The 18,984-nt window shown below is 55.7% G+C and overlaps 1 protein-coding gene across 1 annotated transcript; it reads left to right on the forward strand.

Moving 5' to 3' along the window:
* The first annotated feature begins 2,823 nt into the window (after positions 1-2,823).
* Positions 2,824-15,480, forward strand: ATP6V0C (ATPase H+ transporting V0 subunit c). Its single transcript, XM_038762267.1, has 3 exons — positions 2,824-2,998; positions 13,552-13,735; positions 14,442-15,480. Exons 1-3 carry the CDS (start codon positions 2,923-2,925, stop codon positions 14,644-14,646), a joined length of 465 nt encoding a protein of 154 aa, XP_038618195.1. The 5' UTR covers positions 2,824-2,922; the 3' UTR covers positions 14,647-15,480.
* The last annotated feature ends 3,504 nt before the right edge of the window (positions 15,481-18,984 follow it).

The following is an 18,984-nucleotide window of genomic DNA, read 5'->3' on the forward strand; positions in this document are numbered from 1 at the left end:
AATATAAATAGAATAAATATGTACAAATAAAATAGAGTAATAAATATGTAAATAAATACGATTGAATGAATGAATGAATGAATGGATAAATGTTCAATAAATCCCACTGATCAATTATTCATTCATTCAATCACATTTATTGAACACTTACTGTGTGCAGAGCACTGTACTAAGCACTTGGGAGAGTACAACAATGGACGGACACATTCCCTATCCACTGTGAGCTTACATTCTAGAGGGGGAGACAGACATTAATATAAATGAATAAATGACAGATCAATCAATCGATCGTGTTTATTGAGCGCTTACTGTGTGCAGAGCACTGTACTAAGCGCTTGGGAAGTACAAGTTGGCAACATATAGAGACAGTCCCTACCCAACAGTGGGCTCACAGTCTAGAAGATATGGACATAAGTGTTATGGGGCTGGGAGGGGGTATGAATAAAGAGAGCAAGTCATGGAGATGCAGAAGAGAGTGGGAGGGGAAAGGCGGGCTTAGTCAGGGAAGACCTCTTGGAGGAGATGTGCCTTCAGTTAGGCTTCGAAGGGTTGGAAAAGTCATCCTCTGTAGGATTTGAGGAGAAAGGGCCGAGGGAGCCTGGGTCCAGGGCCTACAAGAGAAGCAGCGTGCCTAGAGGAGCAGCATGGCTCAGTGGAAAGAGCCCGGGCTTTGGAGTCACAGGTCATGGGTTTGAATCCCAGCTCTGCCACATGTCTGCTGTGTGACCTTGGGCAAGTCACTTCACTTCTCTGAGCCTCAGTTCCCTCATCTGTAAAATGGGGATGAAGACTGTGAACCCCACATGGGACAACCTGATCACTTTGTATCCCCCCCAGCGCTTAGAACAGAGCTGTGCACATAGTAAGCGCTTAACAAATGCCAGCATTATTATTATTATTACTATTATTATTATTACAAGGAAGATTCCCAGGACTGGAAAAGAATTCTTCAATACCCAAGTGTGTATGTGTGTGTCTGTGGGGGCGGGCAGCTGGTTTGATGCTTGGAGAAGTAGCATGGCTTAGTGGAAAGAGCCCAGGCTTGGGAGTCGGAGGTCATGGGCTCTAATTCCGGCTCTGCAGCTTGTCAGCAGTGTGACTCCTCCCCCTCTCCATCCCCCCTCCCCCCAGCACCTGTATATATGTATATATGTTTGTATGTATTTATTACTCTATTTATTTTATTTGTACATATTTATTCTATTTATTTTATTTTGTTAATTTGTTTTGTTTTGTTCTCTGTCTCCCCCTTCTAGACTGTGAGCCCGCTGTTGGGTAGGGACCGTCTCCATATGTTGCCAACTTGGACTTCCCAAGAGCTTAGTACAGTGCTCTGCACACAGTAAGCGCTCAATAAATACGATTGAATGAATGAATGACTTTGGGCAAGTCACTTAACTTCTCTGTGCCTCAGTTCCCTCATCTGTCAAATGGGGATGAAGACTGTGAGCCCCACGTGGTACAACCAGATTACCTTGCATCCCCCCTCAGTGCTTAGAACAGTGCTTGACACAGAGTAAGCGCTTAACACAAATGTCATTATTATAATTATTATTATGCGCCGGGGAAACCCAGGGGTCCCATCCCGATGACGGGGACCGGGGGGACGGGACCCCCTTCCTTCTGATTGATTTATTTTACTTGTACATATCTATTCTATTTATTTTATTTTGTCAGTATGTCTGGTTTTGTTCTCTGCCTCCCCCTTCTAGACCGTGAGCCCACTGTTGGGTAGGGACTGTCTCTATATGTTGCCAACTTGTATTTCCCAAGCGCTTAGTACAGTGCTCTGCACACTTAGAGAAGCAGCGTGGCACAGTGGAAAGAGCCCGGGCTTTGGAGTCAGAGGTTGTGGGTTCAAATCCCGGCTCCGCCACTTGTCAGCTGTGTGACTTTGGCCAAGTCACTTCACTTCTCTGGGCCTCAGTTCCCTCATCCGTAAAAATGGGGATGAAGACTGTGAGCCCCCCCGTGGGACAGCCTGATCTCCTTGTAATCTCCCCAGCGCTTAGAACAGTGCTTTTCACGTAGTAAGCGCTTAATTCCATCATCATCATCATCATCACACAGTAAGCGCTCAATAAATACGATTGATTGATTGATTGATTGGTTTTGTTCTCTGTCTTCCCCTTCTAGACCGTAAGCCCACTGTTGGGTAGGGACAGTCTCTATATGTTGCCAACTTGTACTTCCCAAGCGCTTAGTCCAGTGCTCTGCCCACAGTAAGTGCTCAATAAATACGATTGATTGATTGATGATTGGTTTTGTTCTCTGTCTCCCCCCTCTAGACTGTGAGCCCACTGTTGGGTAGGGACTGTCTCTATACTTGTACTTCCCAAGCGCTTAGTCCAGTGCTCTGCCCACAGTAAGCGCTCAATAAATACGATTGATGATTGATTGATTGACAGGTAGACCAGCCAGCCGGCCTGCGGCCCAGCCCTGCAACGCGGGCGGGGCCCGGAGCAGGGGGCGGAGCCTGAGCGGGACGGCCACGCCCCCAGGTCCACTCCAGCCAATCACGTCCCTCGGTGGCGATGGCCCCGCCCAACCCCCCGGAGACGGGGCCGGACGGGTCCACCGGGGCCGAAGAGCGGGGGGGGGGCGTCGGAGGGCCCCCGGCCACGCGCCTGTGGGACGGAAAACTCCCGGTAGGCCCGGACTCAGTATACGAGAGAAAAAGCGCGTTTACGAGGGTGGAGAGGCTGGAGGGGCGCTGCTGGACGGGAAGCGGTCGGTCCCCCCCTCCCACAGCTGAGGTGGTGCCGCCCAGGGGGGCGTGGCCCGAAGGTCACGTGACGCCGCGTCGGCCGCCATTTTGTTCTGCGGTGGTGCTATTTAGCGCGCAGCCCCGCGCCGAGCCGGAGCACTGAGGGGACCCGAGTCGTCGCCGTCGTCGTCGCGGCCTCCGTTCCCCGCCCAGCCATGGCCGAGACTAATAACCCCGATTATGCCTCCTTCTTCGCCGTCATGGGAGCCTCGGCCGCCATGGTCTTCAGCGGTAAGGACGGGCACGAGCGCGAGGTGGCTTCGGGGCGCGCCCCCGCGATTGGGGGGGGGCAGGGCGTCCCGGGGCGGTTCCATCCGGGGTTCGGGGGCCGTGACGTCACGCGGTGACGTGGGCTCCAGCTGGTCCGGGCCGCGCGCGCGCGCGCCCGTCACGTGACTGCGGGGAAGGGTGGGGGCGCCTAGGGTGTGAGGAACGGGGGGGGGTCCAAAGGGCCCCATTCATTCATTCAGTCATTCAGTCAGTCGTATATATTCAGCGGTTACTGTGTGCAGAGCACTGGACTAATCAATCGCTCTATCAATCGTATTTATTGAGCGCTTACTATGTGCAGAGCACTGTGCTAAGCGCTTGCGAAGAACAAGTTGGCACCATACAGAGACGGTCCCTATCAATCAATCAATCAATCAATCGTATTTATTGAGCGCTTACTATGTGCAGAGCACTGTACTAAGCGCTTGGGAAGTACAAATTGGCATCACATAGAGACAGTCCCTACCCAACAGTGGGCTCACAGTCAAGAAGGGGGAGACAGAACAAATCCAGCCCGGCCGGATCCAGCTCCCCCGGGCCGATCAATCGATCAATCAATCAATCAGTCATATTTATTGAGCGCTTACTATGTGCAGAGCACTGTACTTAGCGCTTGGGAAGTCCAAGTTGGCAACATAGACAGGCCCTACCCAACAGTGGGCTCACAGTCTAAAAGCTTAAGCGCTTGGAAAGTGCAATCGTCATCATCAGCAGTCGTATTTATTGAGCGCTTACTGTGTGCAGAGCACGGTACTAAGCGCTTGGGAAGTACACGGTGGCAACATAGTCCCCACCCAACAGTGGGCTCACAGTCTAAAAGCTTAAGCGCTTGGAAAGTGCAATCGTCATCATCATCAGTCGTAGTTATTGAGCGCTTACTGTGTGCAGAGCACGGTACTAAGCGCTTGGGAAGTACAGGTTGGCAACATATAGAGACAATCAGTCAATCGTATTTATTGAGCGCTTACTGTGTGCAGAGCACTGTGCTAAGCGCTTGGGAAGTACAAGGTGGCGACATAGAGAGACAGTCCCCACCCAACAGTGGGCTCACAGTCTAAGAGGGGGAGACAGAGAACAAAACCAAACATACTACCTAAATAAAATAAATAGAATAGATACGTACAAGTAAAATAAGTAAATAAATAGAGTAATAAACAAATGGAGTAATAAGTAATAAATAGAGTAATAGAGTAGTGCAATGCAGCAATAGACACAATCCTGGCCCACAGCTGGCTCAACAGTCTGGGGGCGGGGAGAGACAGGCCTCAGTACAAGTAAGCAGGTATCAATAGAAGCAAATCAGTGGAATTATAGATACGGATATTGGCCCAGTGGAATGAACACGAGCTTTGGAGTCAGGTCATGGGTTCAAATCCCTGCTCCACCAATTGTCAGCCGTGTGACTTTGGGCAAGTCACTTCACTCCCCCCCCCCCCCCCCCAAGACTGTAAACCCACTGTTGGGTAGGGACCGTCTCTATATGTTGCCAACTTGTACTTCCCAAGCGCTTAGTACAGTGCTCTTCACACAGTAAGCGCTCAGTAAATACGATTGATTCTCTGTGCCTCAGTTACCTCATCTGGAAAATGGGAATGAAGACTGTGAGCCCCTCGTGGGACAACCTGATCACCTTGTATCCTCCCCAGCGCTTAAAACAGTGCTTGGCACATGGTAAGCACTTAAGAAATACCAACATTATTATTATTATTATTACTATTATTATTCAAATCCCGGCTCCGCCAATTGTCAGTTGTGTGACTCTGGGCAAGTCACTTAATTTCTCTGTGCCTCAGTTCCCTCATCTGTAAAATGGGGATTAAGACCGTGAGCCCCCCGTGGGACAACCTGATCACCTTGTAACTTGCCCAGCGCTTAGAACAGTGCTTTGCACATAGTAACCGCTTTATAAATGCCATTATTATTATTATTATTATTATTATTATTATTATATAAGTGATGTGGGGCGGGGAGGGGGGTCCGAGCGAGTGGTGGCGAGGTTGAGAGGGGGATGTGAGGAAAAGGGGGGAAGGCCTCGGATGGCTCCCCGCCCCCCGAACCGGGGTCGTTCCGCTGGGCGGGGGGGGGGGGGGTGCTGACTGACCGACCTCAGGGCCGGGCCGTCCCCGGGCAGGGTCGAGGATTTGACGCGGGTCCCCTCTCCCCCCACGACCAGGCCGGTGGTCACCTCCCTCCCCACCACGCCCTGGGTCCGGCTGTCCGTCCGCCCGACCGGGGGTGGGGGGGTGGGGGGCGCATCCTGGGTGCTCGACCGAGGCCGAGCCGCCCGAGGGGTGACCTTCAGGGGGTTTGGCGTCTCCCTGACCTGGGCCCCGGGCTGAGGACCGACCGTTCTTCCCTCCTTCCCTCCTTCCCTCCTTCCCTCCCTCCCTCCCTCCCTCCCTCCCTCCTTCCCTCCCTCCCTCCCTCCCTCCTTCCCTCCTTCCTTCCTTCCCTCCCTCCTTCCCTCCTTCCCTCCCTCCCTCCCTCCCTCCTTCCCTTCCTCCCTCCTTCCCTCCCTCCCTCCTTCCCTCCCTCCTTCCTTCCCTCCCTCCTTCCTTCCCTCCCTCCTTCCTTCCCTCCCTCCTTCCTTCCCTCCCTCCTTCCTTCCCTCCCTCCTTCCTTCCCTCCCTCCTTCCTTCCCTCCCTCCTTCCTTCCCTCCCTCCTTCCTTCCCTCCCTCCTTCCTTCCCTCCCTCCTTCCTTCCCTCCCTCCTTCCTTCCCTCCCTCCTTCCTTCCCTCCCTCCATCCTCCCCTCCCTCCCTCCCTTCTTCCCTCTTCCCTTCCCGTCCCCCTGAGGGAGGCTGGAGCCTCTTCTCTCGGAGCCGGAGCCGGCTGCCTCGGCCGGGGATCCCGGCCTCTAGGCTGTAAGCCCGTTGTGGGCAGGGAACGTCTCCTTCGCTCTTTTGGGCTTTCCAAGCGTCTAGTACAGTGCTCTGCTCACCATAACTGCTCAGTAAATACGCTTGAATGAATTGAATGGACGAATAGGAACGTGCAGACACGCCCCGGAGCCCTGGGGAGGGGGCGGCCGCGGGGAGGAGGGGAGGTCCTCCTTACACCGACTCGGGGGATTCGGACCCCGCGGGGAGTGTCTGCACCCCCCAGAATCCACCCTCAAACCTCTACTGGATCACCTAGTCCTTCTGACCCGTAAGCCCCCCCCCCCCCAAGTCCCCCTGACTGAAGACCTCCTGAAACCCTGCCTCCACCAGGAAGCCCTCCGGGGCTAGTTTCCAACATTCCTCCCTCCCCCGCACCAGGCCTTGTGCACAGGGGCTCATTAAAGTACAAACGTGGATTTGCTGTGCAGTCCAGACTTGTCTGTCTTGCTTCCTGCTTTATCCCCCTTCTCTCTTGCTCTTTCCCTGGTCGGTGGTCAGTCTCCCCTTGAGAGATTGACAAGATACATTCATTCAGAATTTTTCAGTCACAGCCAGCCAGTACAAAGGAGTTGATAGACACAGACTGCCCTCAAGGAGCTTGCAGTCCATTGTGTGCAGAGCACTCTTCTGAGCACCTGAGACAGTACAGTACCAGTTGTATTTGAGTGCTTACCATGTGCAGAGCTATAGACACAATCCCAGCTCTCAAGGAGTTGACAGTTTAGTGTAGATGAACGGTGGAATTAGCTAGGGGGAAATATAGTGTCCCCTAATGGAAAGAGAAGGGCTTGGGAATCAGAGCAGTGCTTGGCACATAGTAAGCACTAAACACGTACTATTATTATTATTAGAGAAGGACCTGGGTTCTTATTCTAGCTCTGCCTCTTACCCTCTGTGACCTTGGGCGAGTCGACTTTTGGGAGGAACCTCAGTTCCCTCATCTACAAAACAAGTATTCAGTACCCCTTCTCCCTCCTGCTTGGCCTATGAGCCCCATGTGGGACCTGATTAGCGTGTATCTGCCCCAGCGCAGTGCTTGGCACATAATAAAGGCCTAACAGGTTCCACAATCATTATAGGAGGAAAGGAAGGACAGGATTTTTAGAATCTGGTCTGTTGACTGCAAAGGGGGAGGAGATCTAGGCAGAAGGGGTTGAGGAGACACAAGATGGAGACACAGTGAGCAAGTTGGTGTTTGAGGAGGTGGGGGAGGAAGTGATTGATTAACTGCCCTGGACTTGTGGGGTGTGGGACACTTCCCCTCCCCCCCAACAGATATACACCCTGGCCCCATCTCTCCTCCTCTGCCTGCCCCTTCCCCCGCTGCATTGTGACTCAACATCCCATCTTGACTCCTAGCATATGAGTTAGGTCTCTTCCTCCACCCACAGAAGGAGGAAGCAATCACAGAATCAGACATGATCCTGCCCTCCTTAGAGACAGGGCACCATGCTGTAGTGACCCCAAGTATGGGCCTATTGGTGTAGCAACACCCTTGATGCCCCCCCTTTTTTTTTTAGTTTGTTACAGTATTTGGTAAACACTTATGTGCCAGGTACTGTACTCTGGGCAGATACAAACTTATCAGGTTGGACACAGCCCCTGTCCCACATGGGGCTCTCAGTCTTAATCCCCGTAGTACAGATGAGGTAACAGAGGCTTAGAGAAACAGCATGGCTCAGTGGAAAGAGTACGGGCTTTGGAGTCAGTAGTCATGGGTTCAAATCCCAGCTCTGCCAATTGTCAGCTGTGTGACTTTGGACAAGTCACTTCACTTCTCTGTGCCTCCGTTACCTCATCTGTAAAATGGGGATTGACTGTGAGCCCCCCGTGGGACAACCTGATCATCGTGTAGCCTCCCCAGGGCTTAGAACAGTGGTTTGCACTTAGTAAATGCCGTCATTATTATAGGGAAATAAAATGACTTTCCCAAGGTCACACAGCAGGCAAATAGTAGAGCCAGGACTAGAGCCCGGGTCCTTCTGACTCAAAGGCCCATGCTCTATCCACTAAGCCGTTCTGCTTTTTGACATGTACCTAGCACCCCCTGGGAGCAACGTGCTGGGCTATGTCCCTGGATGAGTCCCACACTGATACTTTTCACTTTCCCTGACTACAGGGGGCTTCCACTCAAAAGTGGGCAGTAGAATTACAAACAAACATGTACTGACTAGAGGCAGCAGGCTGGATGGTAAGAGCCCATGGCTGGCAGTCTAGAGGATCCCCCCCCCCCCCGGTTTTAGGCCCAGTTCTGCCCTTGGCCTGCCCGGTGACCTTGGCCAAGTTGCTTAGACTCTGGGCCTGTTGCCTCATCTGTAAAATGGGAATTAGCTCCTTGCTCTGTCCTATGGGGGCAGGGCCTGAATCTGATGTGATTATCAAGTTCTTCCCATGTCCCCTGACCTGAAGTAAGCTCTGGGGTGGATGCAAGGGTAAATACAGCCCCACGCCACTACCATTGTCTTCGGTAGATCTGCCGAATAGGAGATGTTGGCTGTGTAATTGAACCAAGGTGTAGCCCAGAGCCGAGTGGTGTGGGCTGCTGGGTCCGGTCCTAGGCCCCGCTACCTCACTGCTGGCTCTAAAATACGGTCAGCCTCCTGCTTTCCAAGCGCTTAGTACAGTGCAGTGCACACAGCGCTCAATAAATACGATTGAATGAATGCCGGGGGACCTCCCCCTCAGTGCTCTGTCAAGAGGCTGACCTGGCATACTGGTTGCTCAGGTGAACTTGAGGCCTTTCCCCGCCTTGGGCCTCACTGGGCAGGCCCCTTCCCAGCTCCTAGGGAAAGGCATGTGACTCTCCCTCCCCCCTACCCCACTTCGGGCTCTGAAGGCTCTGTCCCTTGTGTGACTGACCACCCCACCCAGCAGGGTGGGTCTGGCTCTGGGTAGGAGGTCACTCGATCACAGGCTGGCCGCTGTGAAGCCTCGTGTGGCTCTCTGACCCCCAACCTGACTGCCCTCTGTCCCAATGAACTGCCCCGGGCCATGGGGGAGGGGGCCGCCGCCTCACAGGGGCAGTGGCGGTGGGGCCCTGCGGACCTCCATGGCATATGGCTGGGTTGACTTGGTAGCTGACAAGACACCCGGCACATGGTGCAAACACCAGCCCCGTCCCCTGTGGGGCTCATGGATTGGGTAGGGAGAGCAGCCATCTCATTCCCACTTTAGAGGAGGAAACCCAGGCCCCTGCACTGCCCCAGGGACCATCTGAGCAGTGTTGGGTCAGTGACCCCTGGCACGACTGGGTTATCTTGGGGATGGAGGGCCCGGGATGGGGGGATTTGGTCTTACGAACCAGCTATGTATGTCCCCGGCCATCGCAAGGGGCTGTTTGTGGGACCCCCGGTGGCGGGGGGATTGGGGAGCCATTTGGGGTGTCGCCACAAACCCCAGCTTCCAGTGTTGGTCATCAGGTGGTGTCCGCTCGGATCGACTCCTGGTAGGTACAGGCCACTGACAGATTCATCAGATCAGCGAGGGTGAACGCGGGCAGGCTGCAGGCAGTTTGGTGTTGGCTGGAGCCCCACTGGGCTGGCATCCCCACCCTGTGTCCGGCAGCCCGGGTAGGGGGTGGCCTTTCCATCCTTGGGCCCCTGCCAGGGCCGCAGGCGGGTAGAGACCTGCTCTCCGCCCCTTGTGTGGTCGTCTCCCTCCCCAGGCTTGCGGCCCTGTCTGGCTGCAGAGAGGCTCTGGCAGGGCAGTCTGCACCATCCAGGTGCCGGTGGGAACCTGGGTGCCGGGCGGGCACGCCGCCTTCCAACAGCTGCCCGGGCCAAGGTGGCCCCACCCAGCTGCCGTGGGCGTCCCCGGACCGGCTAGGCCGGTGCCCAGACTCGCTGCCTCCTGCCTCGACGGTCCTGCTGTTTCCTTCTTTCACAGTCGCTTGCTGAACCCCCACGGGGGCTGGGGTGGGGGTGGCTTCCATGGAATATGTTCAGCGCTCAGGGTGTATCAAGCACTGTTTTAATCGCGGGGGTAGATACGAGTGAGTCAAGCTGGCATCAGTCCCTGTCCCACATGGGGCTCACGGTCTATGTAGGAGGGAGAACTGGTATTGAATCCCCATTTTGCAGTTGAGGAAACAGGCACCAAGGAGCGAAGTGACGTAGTCAAGGTTATGGCAGACAAGTGGCAGAGTTGGGATTAGAACCCAGGGCCCCAGGTCCTCAGACTTTCCACTAGGCCACACTACTTGCCTAGGGACAGAGTGCTGTGCTGCCTGCTGGGAAGGGAGCAGTGTAGGGTAGACAAGGAGGAGTCCTTGGCCCCAGGGGTGGGTTGGGAGATGGAGGGGAAGGCTGACAGCAGGGTCCCAAGAGTTAAAAGCCCTGTCAGAGCTCCAGGACCCTGGAGTTTTTGGGCCGGGGTGCCCTGAAACGTGTCTCCACAGAGCCCATCCCACCACCCTGCTCCTGTGGTCCGGGCCAGGAGCTGAACTCCCGGGGTGATGTGGGGTGGGGGCACCATCGTCCCCGACATTGGTGGTGGGAGAGGGCAGGGACCCTGCTGCCAAGTTCCCCCTGGTCTGGGCGAGAGGGCAGATGAGGGCTTGGCAGTGGAGGGGGAGGGGTGGCACAGGTGTATGGCAGCCAGGGTGCAGGGGTGGGGATGAGGCGGCGGGCAGGGGAGCAGAAGGCGATGGGTCAGTCAAAGCGGGAAGCCACTTGGGCTGGAGCTGGGGACGGGGGTGGTTAATGTCGCCGGGACCCCGAGCGGTGTTTGTTGGTTTGAGCTCCACAGGAGGCATCTTTCCTTCCCCAGTGCTTAGCACAACCCAAGCGATCCAGGGATGCTCATGTTACAGCTGTGGTCAGCGTGAAAGATTGGTCAAGGTCATGCTGGACCTGCACCCGGTGCTGGGTTTCTGGAAGGGATTGATGATGATGATGGAAGGGAATTTGGGGGTGTTGGGTCTAGGGTCTGAAGGAGGAGGGATTCGGGCATCCCTGGATGGATGCTGAACAGTTGAGGGGCAGCTCCCTGAGGGTGGGCCACGCTTCTAGCTTTCGGGCCCTCCCAAGTTCTCAGTGTAGTGCAGTGTCCCCTGGGGGTGCTCAGTAAATCCCACTGAATGAGTAAGGGAGTGAATGAATGAGCTCACCTGGCCTACAAAGCCCAAGTGGGTTTTTGAGTGCCAGCTGGGCCTCTCCCTGCTGCCCGAGTGGAACCGAAGTCTCCGAGCCGGGTCCGCCTCAGTCCGCTCTGGGGGCTCCATGGAGACCAGGTGAAGTGGTTGACGTGGAAGAGTGTGCTGGGAAACCTGCTGACCCACAGTGGAGCCATCCGGGGCTCTGGGGCATCATGCGGGAGGGAGTTGTGGGGTCTGGCTCCAAGCACCCCCTCTCTTCCCCCCTCCCCCACCCACCAACCGGGGTCTCGCTAGTGACTCTGCTGGCCCTGGCAGTGCTGCTGCAAACTGCGGCACCAGGATTCTCCTGCCTTCTGGCAGCTAGTGCCTGCCGTTGGCCGGTATCCTGCCAGTCTGGTTCTAGTCCACCTCCCTGCGGGCGTGGTGACCGCGAGGTGTCCCGGGGTGTGGTGGTGGGGAGCTCTGGAGCATGACGCTGAACTAGCTGTCCGGTGGGGGGAGGCGGGGGGGGGTCCCAGGTTGGTCGTCGGCTCCCCGGATCGCTGCTCCCCAGGAGCGGGGCAACAGTGAGGAGAGGATGTGGCCCCTCAGGCCCCCAACCTGGCAGTGCTGCCCAGGGCCGTGGACTGGGTGGGATCCGGCGACCTTGAACTCTCTCTGACTCCCTGTTGGAGTCAGGGTCCGCCCAACGGAGACAGGGGTGATGGAGAAAACGCCTGAGGGGTGCCTGACCTGCCTCAATAAGGGCATTCCCCTGTGGGTCGTCTCTTCCTGCCCGGACTTTCCCTAAAACGGCTTCCGGCTTGGGTGCGTCCCGGCTGGTAGGTGGCCAAGTCGGCCGTGCTGAAGCAGTGTTTAAAGTTAATAGTCATTGATTGGTAATCTAATCAATGATGGATCAGTGGATAACCACCATGGTACCGGGGGTAAGCTGAGGCCAGGACGCGCTGTGCCTCCTGGAAAGAATGGGCTGGTGGGGGGGGATGGGCGGGGCTCTCTGATGTGACCCAGTACTCTTGTGGACCGGAGGATCAAACAGCTAGCATCTTTGTGGTTGCCATGGCGAAGGGGCACCGTGGGTCTGGGAACTGCCTGTGCCCAAAGTTCCCAGGGTGAGGCAAAGGTGGGACCCTACTGAGAGCTCACCTCCTCCAGGAGGCCTTCCCAGACTGAGCCCCCTCCTTCCTCTCCCCCCCCCGCCTTATCTCCTTCTCCTCCCCACAGCACCTGTATATATGTTTGTACATATTTATTACTCTATTTTACTTGTACATGTTTACTATTCTATTTATTTTATTTTGTTAATATGTTTTGTTTTGTTGTCTGTCTCCCCCTTCTAGACTGTGAGCCCGCTGTTGGGTAGGGACCGTCTCTATATGTTGCCAACTTGTACTTCCCAAGCGCTTAGTGCAGTGCTCTGCATACAGTAAGCGCTCAATAAATATGATTGAATGAATGAATGACCTGGTCCAGGGAGGGGCAGGGTGGGGGGGAGTGGAGTGGTTTGTATTCAGAGGCTGGGGTGCCCAGTCCTGTGCTTGGCCCTGACTGCTGCCACCCCAGCCCCCTGATGACAGGGTGTGGCATCTGTGACCTCGGGGTCCCGGGGGGCTCTGGTGGCACCTGTGTTTCTGCTGGGCTTGTGATCAGGGTGGCCCCGACCCGGCCCTGACTCTGCGTGTCTTTCTGCCAAACCCCCGCTGTGCTCAGCGACCCCCACCTCACCTCCCTTGCCCTGGTCTCTCCCCCCAGGGTGGGGGTCCCCAATTACCGCGGCTGCCTGCGCACAGGTAGCGGCAGCTCCGGGGGCCGAACTCGGCCCAGCGGTTTCCCGTTCAGTCCAGACCCTTCTGCCTGGCCTACCTACGACCTGGCCACTGGGCTCTGTGCCCTGGAAGAGGGCCCTGGGGGTCCTTCATTGGGTGTAACTGGGGGGCGGGGAAGGGGAGGCCATCATCCTCAGCTGGCCCCACCTCCTCCATCAGGGCTGGCAGAGAATCCCCCCCACAGGGGCCCTCTCGGGTTGCACTTTCTGTTAACTAGATTTGCTCACTCAGTTTGGCCTTTACACTCAAGTGCTTAGTGCAGTGCTTTTCACACAGTAAGTGTTCAATACATAGGATTGAGTGAATGAATCGTGACCTACCCTGGGCCATCCCTAGACTGTCTTTGTCCTGGCTACTGCCCTTTCTATTGGCTTGTCAGTCTATTCCCTTCTGGACCGTCAGCCCCTGGGGGACAGGAACTGTGTCTTGCATTCCCGGGCATCAGAGAATGGCGCGTCAGTATAGAGTGCAGGTGGTTCCTGACGGGGAGTCTCCTGGCCAGGACGACTCCCGGGAGCTGCCACCGAGGTCAGAGGTAGGGGCCCGCTGGGGTGGGGTGCGAATGCCACCGAGGTAGGGGAACTGGAGGTGATGGAGGGACATGTGCCCCAATGACAGGGGGTCCAGGGAGGGTCCCAGTTTGACGTGCATCTGGTGCAAGGGGATCACATCCAAGGTGACTGTCAGGGCTCTCCTTTTCTGTCTCCACAGCCTTGGGAGCAGCCTATGGTACAGCCAAGAGTGGCACAGGCATCGCGGCAATGTCGGTCATGCGGCCCGAGCTGATAATGAAGTCCATCATTCCCGTGGTCATGGCGGGCATCATCGCCATCTACGGCCTAGTCGTGGCAGTCCTCATCGCCAACTCTCTCACACCTAACATCTCTCTCTTCAAGTAAGTCCCCAGGGACGTGGGTGGGCAGGAGATCTGTACAAACCCCCCGGGCACAGTGGCCCCGGAGCCAGGGGGAGCTGCTGGTGATCGCACTTCGGGTCATCCATATCAGGAACAGACGGTGTCTTGGCTGACGCTGGAGCGGCTGCCCGGGTTGTGGTCATGTGGTGGGGCAAAGTTGGCTCTGCCAGTGCCTCTCTGAGCTTGCGGTTGGGCAGGCTTCCACCCGTGGGGGTGTCCCTGTGATGGTGCCTAACTCTCCCACGGGCAGGATGGGGTAGTGACCCTGCCCACCCACCCGCCTAGTTGCCGGCCTGCCGTTCCCGCGGCTGCGGTGGCTGAATAATTCAGGACTCCTCTGCATGGCCCCGGTGGGGAGCACAAAGGTAACGGGATCCCTGGTGTCTGGTGTCCAGAACTACTCCTGGAAACAATTCAGGGCTCCTCTCCCTGCCCCGCGCTGGTCTTGGCCCCCAGTCAGCCCCCTCAGGTTGGTAGTCCTGGGTCAGTTGCACCCCCACATCAGAGACCCGCCACTCCTCAAGGGCCTCCCGCGCCCTCCCTGACCAGAGAGGGTCAGAATCTAAGGCAGGATGGGCCCGATCCGGCCGGGGTTGGCGGTGGGAGCCCCCGGGGGCGAGCGGCCCTCTTCCACCTTGCCCGCTCCGACCCTGACCTTCCGCGCCCCCGCCCCGCATCTCTGCAGGAGCTTCCTTCAGCTGGGCGCTGGGTTGAGCGTGGGTCTGAGCGGGCTGGCGGCCGGCTTCGCCATCGGCATTGTGGGTGACGCCGGGGTCCGGGGGACGGCGCAGCAGCCCCGGCTGTTCGTCGGAATGATCCTCATCCTGATCTTCGCCGAAGTGCTGGGTCTCTACGGCCTCATCGTGGCCCTGATCCTCTCCACAAAGTAACCTGCAACCCTCCCTGCCGGACCAGAGGGCATCTCCCCACTCCACCCTCCCGAATCACACTTGCCCCGCCCCAATCCGAACGACCTCCTTGCGGCCTCCCCCGCTCCCCCCGCCCCCCGCCCCCGGAATGGAAACGGCCTCCACGATGTGTAGAGTTGTGGCAGTGTGGTAGCTAATCTCTCGTAAATGTGCAGTGTACATTAGTGACTCGTCCTCCTCTGTGTAGCCCGGTGCAAACCCGGGTGGGGTGGGGGAGGGTCCCTCCTCCCCCACCCCCCCATCCCAACACCCCATCCCGCCCCTTCTTGGCCTGCTTGGGGCTGGGGCAGGGGGCCCGAGCCGTCATGCATCCTTCACCCCCAATTCTGCCGATCGAGTACTCTATGTATAAAGATAAATTAGAAGTGTCACTTTTTTCTCTTCACTGGATGTTTATTTATAAAGATTTGCCATGTTCATATACCTATGGGAGCCCAGATCTTCCCCCTCCCGTGCTCTGTATTACCCGTCTCTAGAGGTAGATGACTACTCCGCTGTGGGGTGACAGATGTGTACAGTGCCGAGAAGTCCGTGGATGTAATAATTTGAAACTCCAGATGGCTGTCGTGTCTTGGTGTTGAAGTGTGTGTGTGTGTTTGTGTGCGTGTGTGTGTGTGTACACGTACGTGCGTGCCTGTGTACACGTGTGCGTGTGTGTCCGCGCATGGACATGTCTGTGGGGGTGTTGGCTGGCAAAGGTACGGGCACCCGTGTGTGTATTTCCAGAAGTGCAGTGCGCCAGCCCGCTCCGTGATCACGTTTGCAAATAAAGGTCTCCACTAAATTACCGGAGCAGCTCATGTCACGCCTCAATCTGTCGGGTGGCACCCCTCCCTCTCCTTCCCCAAGGCGTCCTTGGCAGCACGGGGGGCCAGGCACAGTCATGGGCTTCTCGGGCTGGTCTCGGCCCACCCGAGGACAGTGGGAGCAGAGACGTTCGTGGGGATTGGGGTCAGTCATCCCCCTGTGGGCACGGGCAGGATGCCGAGCTGCGCAGGAGGTGGAGGGGCAGGATGGCCCTTGTTGTGGGGGTGTGGGGTACAGGTGAGTGTTTGCCAGTGGGCTCCCTTAGTGGTTTTCATGGGCTGGACTGTCTTCTGCCTTGCCTGGGGACTAGCCCAAGGGACCAAACTGATCCCGCCCTCCCCAACTGGAAGTCTTGTAACAGAGTGAGTCTGGGAGGAGAGCAAAGCAAGCAGCCAGAGGCCCTGCTGACCAACACCTCCAACCTGAGCCTTGTTAGGGGAGCTGGGGATGCCCTACTGACCAGGGGTGGGATTGGGCCCTGGCCAGCAGCAGCCTGATCCCAGGTGTGGACACCCACACGTGGCAGGGTGACTGCTGACAGTTGGAGGGGCTTCCTTTTATTTGGGGGGGTGGTGGCGGCTGAGTCAGATTGTACCCTGGGGCAGTGGGCCTGTACATCTTTCAGAGGGCCTACTGGGGGCTAGTGGTGGGATTGGGCCCTGGCCAGCAGCAACCTGATCCCAGGTGTGGACACCCACACGTGGAAGGGTGACTGCTGAGAGTTGGAGGGGCTTCCTTTTATTTGGGTTGTGGAGGGGGGGGCGGCTGAGTCAGATTGTACCCTGGGGCAGTGGGCCTGTACATCTTTCAGAGTGCCTACTGGGTGGTGAGTGTCCAGGGGCCGGGCTCTGGGCCGGGGGGAGATGCCGATGGGCCAACAGCAGTGTGCCATCTGGGAGTGGGGAGAACTGGGGCAGAGTTGGGAGTCTGTCTTGGAGTTGGGGTGGCCTTGGAAAATGGGGAAAAGACTTGGGGGTTTTCTCTGCTGCCCCATCTGTTCATGTGCCTGGTCAGAGCCAGGCACCGTACGGGACACCCGTGGCCGACTCATCCTGCCGTGGGAGCCCGGGAGAACTGGGGTAGAGAAGCAGTATGGCTTAGTGGAAAGAGCACAGGCTGGGAAGTCAGAGGTCATGAGTTCAAATCCCAGCTCCGCCAATTGTCATCTGTGTGACCGGGCAAGTCACTTCACTTCTCTGTGCCTCAATTACCTCATCCGTAAAATGGGGATTAAGACTGTGAGCCCCACGTGGGACAACCGTATTACCTTGGATCCCCCCACCCCAGCGCTTAGACCAGTTCTTTGCAAATAGTAAGCACTTAAGTGCCGTCATTATTATTATTAGTCAGGGGCTAGAGAGCAGAGCAGTAAACCAAGACTGTTCCCTGCCAGGGACCTGTGGAGTGGCCATGCAGAAGCTCACTGATGCGCTCGCTCTCTGGTGCCAATCAGGGTAGCCTCTCTTGGCCCCAGGACCTGGACTGCCCTGCTCCCTTACACTAACTGGGCCCAGCTCACTTGGGAAGCTGAGGGCAGTGGGGAGAAGCCTGCCTGGATGGAAAGTGCTTAGAACAGTGCTTTGCACTTGGTGGTGTTGATGGTATTTAAGCGCTTACGGGCCGAGCACTGGGGTAGATACAAGGTAATGGGGTTGTCCCATGTGGGGCTCAGTCTTAATCCCCCTTTTTACTGATGAGGTAACTGAGGTGCAGAGAAGTGAAGTGATTTGCCCGAAGTCACACAGCTGATAAGTGGTGGAGCTGGGATTAGAACCCATGACCCTATGACTCCCAAGCCTGTGCTCTTTCCACTAAGCCATGCTGCTCCCAATCAATCGTATTTATTGAGCGCTTACTATGTGCAGAGCACTGTACTAAGCGCTTGGGAAGTACAAATTGGCAACATATAGAGACAGTCCCTACCCAACAGTGGGCTCACAGTCTAAAAGGGGGAGACAGAGAACAAAACCAAACATACTAACAAAATAAAATAAATAAATAGATATGTACAAGTAAAATAAATAGAGTAATAAATATGTACAAACATATATACATCTATACAGGTGCTGTGGGGAAGGGAAGGAGGTAAGATGGGGGGATGGAGAGGGGGACGAGGGGGAGAGGAAGGAAGGGGCTCAGTCTGGGAAGGCCTCTTGGAGGAGGTGAGCTCTCAGCAGGGCCTACATAGCGCATCCCACATAGCGCTTAACAAATACTATCATCATTCAAGTGCCACCGCCATCTCAGCCTGTGAGTGGGGCCAGTGGAGGTGCCAGCCTCCCATCCTGCCCTCCCTGAACAGGATTTGAGGGATCATCATCATCATCAATCGTATTCATTGAGCGCTTACTATGTGCAGAGCACTGTACTAAGCGCTTATGGGGCTGGTGGTTAAGCCCTAGCCAGAGGGTTCCCAGAGCAGGGCAGTTGGCACTCCAGATTCATCAGTTCAAGCAGGTGGTCGGGCACTGAGCGGGCACCATGCTGAGGCTGACCCGGGAGGGTGGAGGAAGTGCTTCAAGCCACGGTCAAACTAAAGCTACAAGATTGCCGCATCCCAGTTGGAAGACAGCAAGTCAGCCTTTTTGTGTGCCTAATGTGGCTGGTTCTGTGCATCCCAATTTGGTCCCCACCTTAGGGGACCCTGGTTTCTTCTCCTCCAGCTCCAGTATCCTACCCATCTTTTGTTTTCTTAGTGTTCTGTTTCATCTCTTCTTGTGTGTCTGTTGCCAGGCCCTTCTCGCCATTTTTATTTTTAGATTGTGAACCCCGCAAGGGAGGGATGGTGTGTCCTTTCCCAGCCCCTAATCTGATGCTCTGTAGTGCTTAGTAAGCACTTAATAAATACCATTACCACCACTACTATGCTCGCATAGGTGAAGTACATAGTAGTTGTGGTGTCTTTTTCAAATAAAAAAGACAGTTCTATAATATATGCAGCAATAGTATTTGAGTACCTACTTGGTATGGTGCATACACTAGGCATTTGGGAAGTACAAAGTGGCTTCCTGCCACAAGGAGCTTACATTCTGGAGAGACGTATAAAAACGTACAATTAGGGTGGTCACACATAAAATATATATATATAGAGAGAGAGAGAGCTGAGGCGAGTATAAAGGCATAATACTGGTGATATTTAAATGCGTACATTGTGCCAAAACCTCTCCTAAGCACTGGACTACATATACTGTAATCAGATCAGACAGTCCCTATCCCACATGGGGTTCACAGCCTGAGGGAGAATAGGTATTTTAGCTCTGTTTACTCCCTCCCCCTTCAGACAGTCCACCACTCTCTCCACATTCAAAACCCTAGTAAAATCACATCTTCAAAAGACCTTCCCTGACTAAACCTTCAATTCCCCTACCCACCCTCCTCCCCTGTGAATCAACTATGCAATTGGCTTTGTGTACCCTCTTAAGCTTGTCAATACTCACCTCAGTTCCACAGCATTTATGTAAATACCCTATCTGTAATGTTTGTGCCCCCCCG

Source organism: Tachyglossus aculeatus, chromosome 21, assembly GCF_015852505.1.
Source record: "Tachyglossus aculeatus isolate mTacAcu1 chromosome 21, mTacAcu1.pri, whole genome shotgun sequence".
NCBI classification, from domain to species: Eukaryota; Metazoa; Chordata; class Mammalia; order Monotremata; family Tachyglossidae; genus Tachyglossus; species Tachyglossus aculeatus.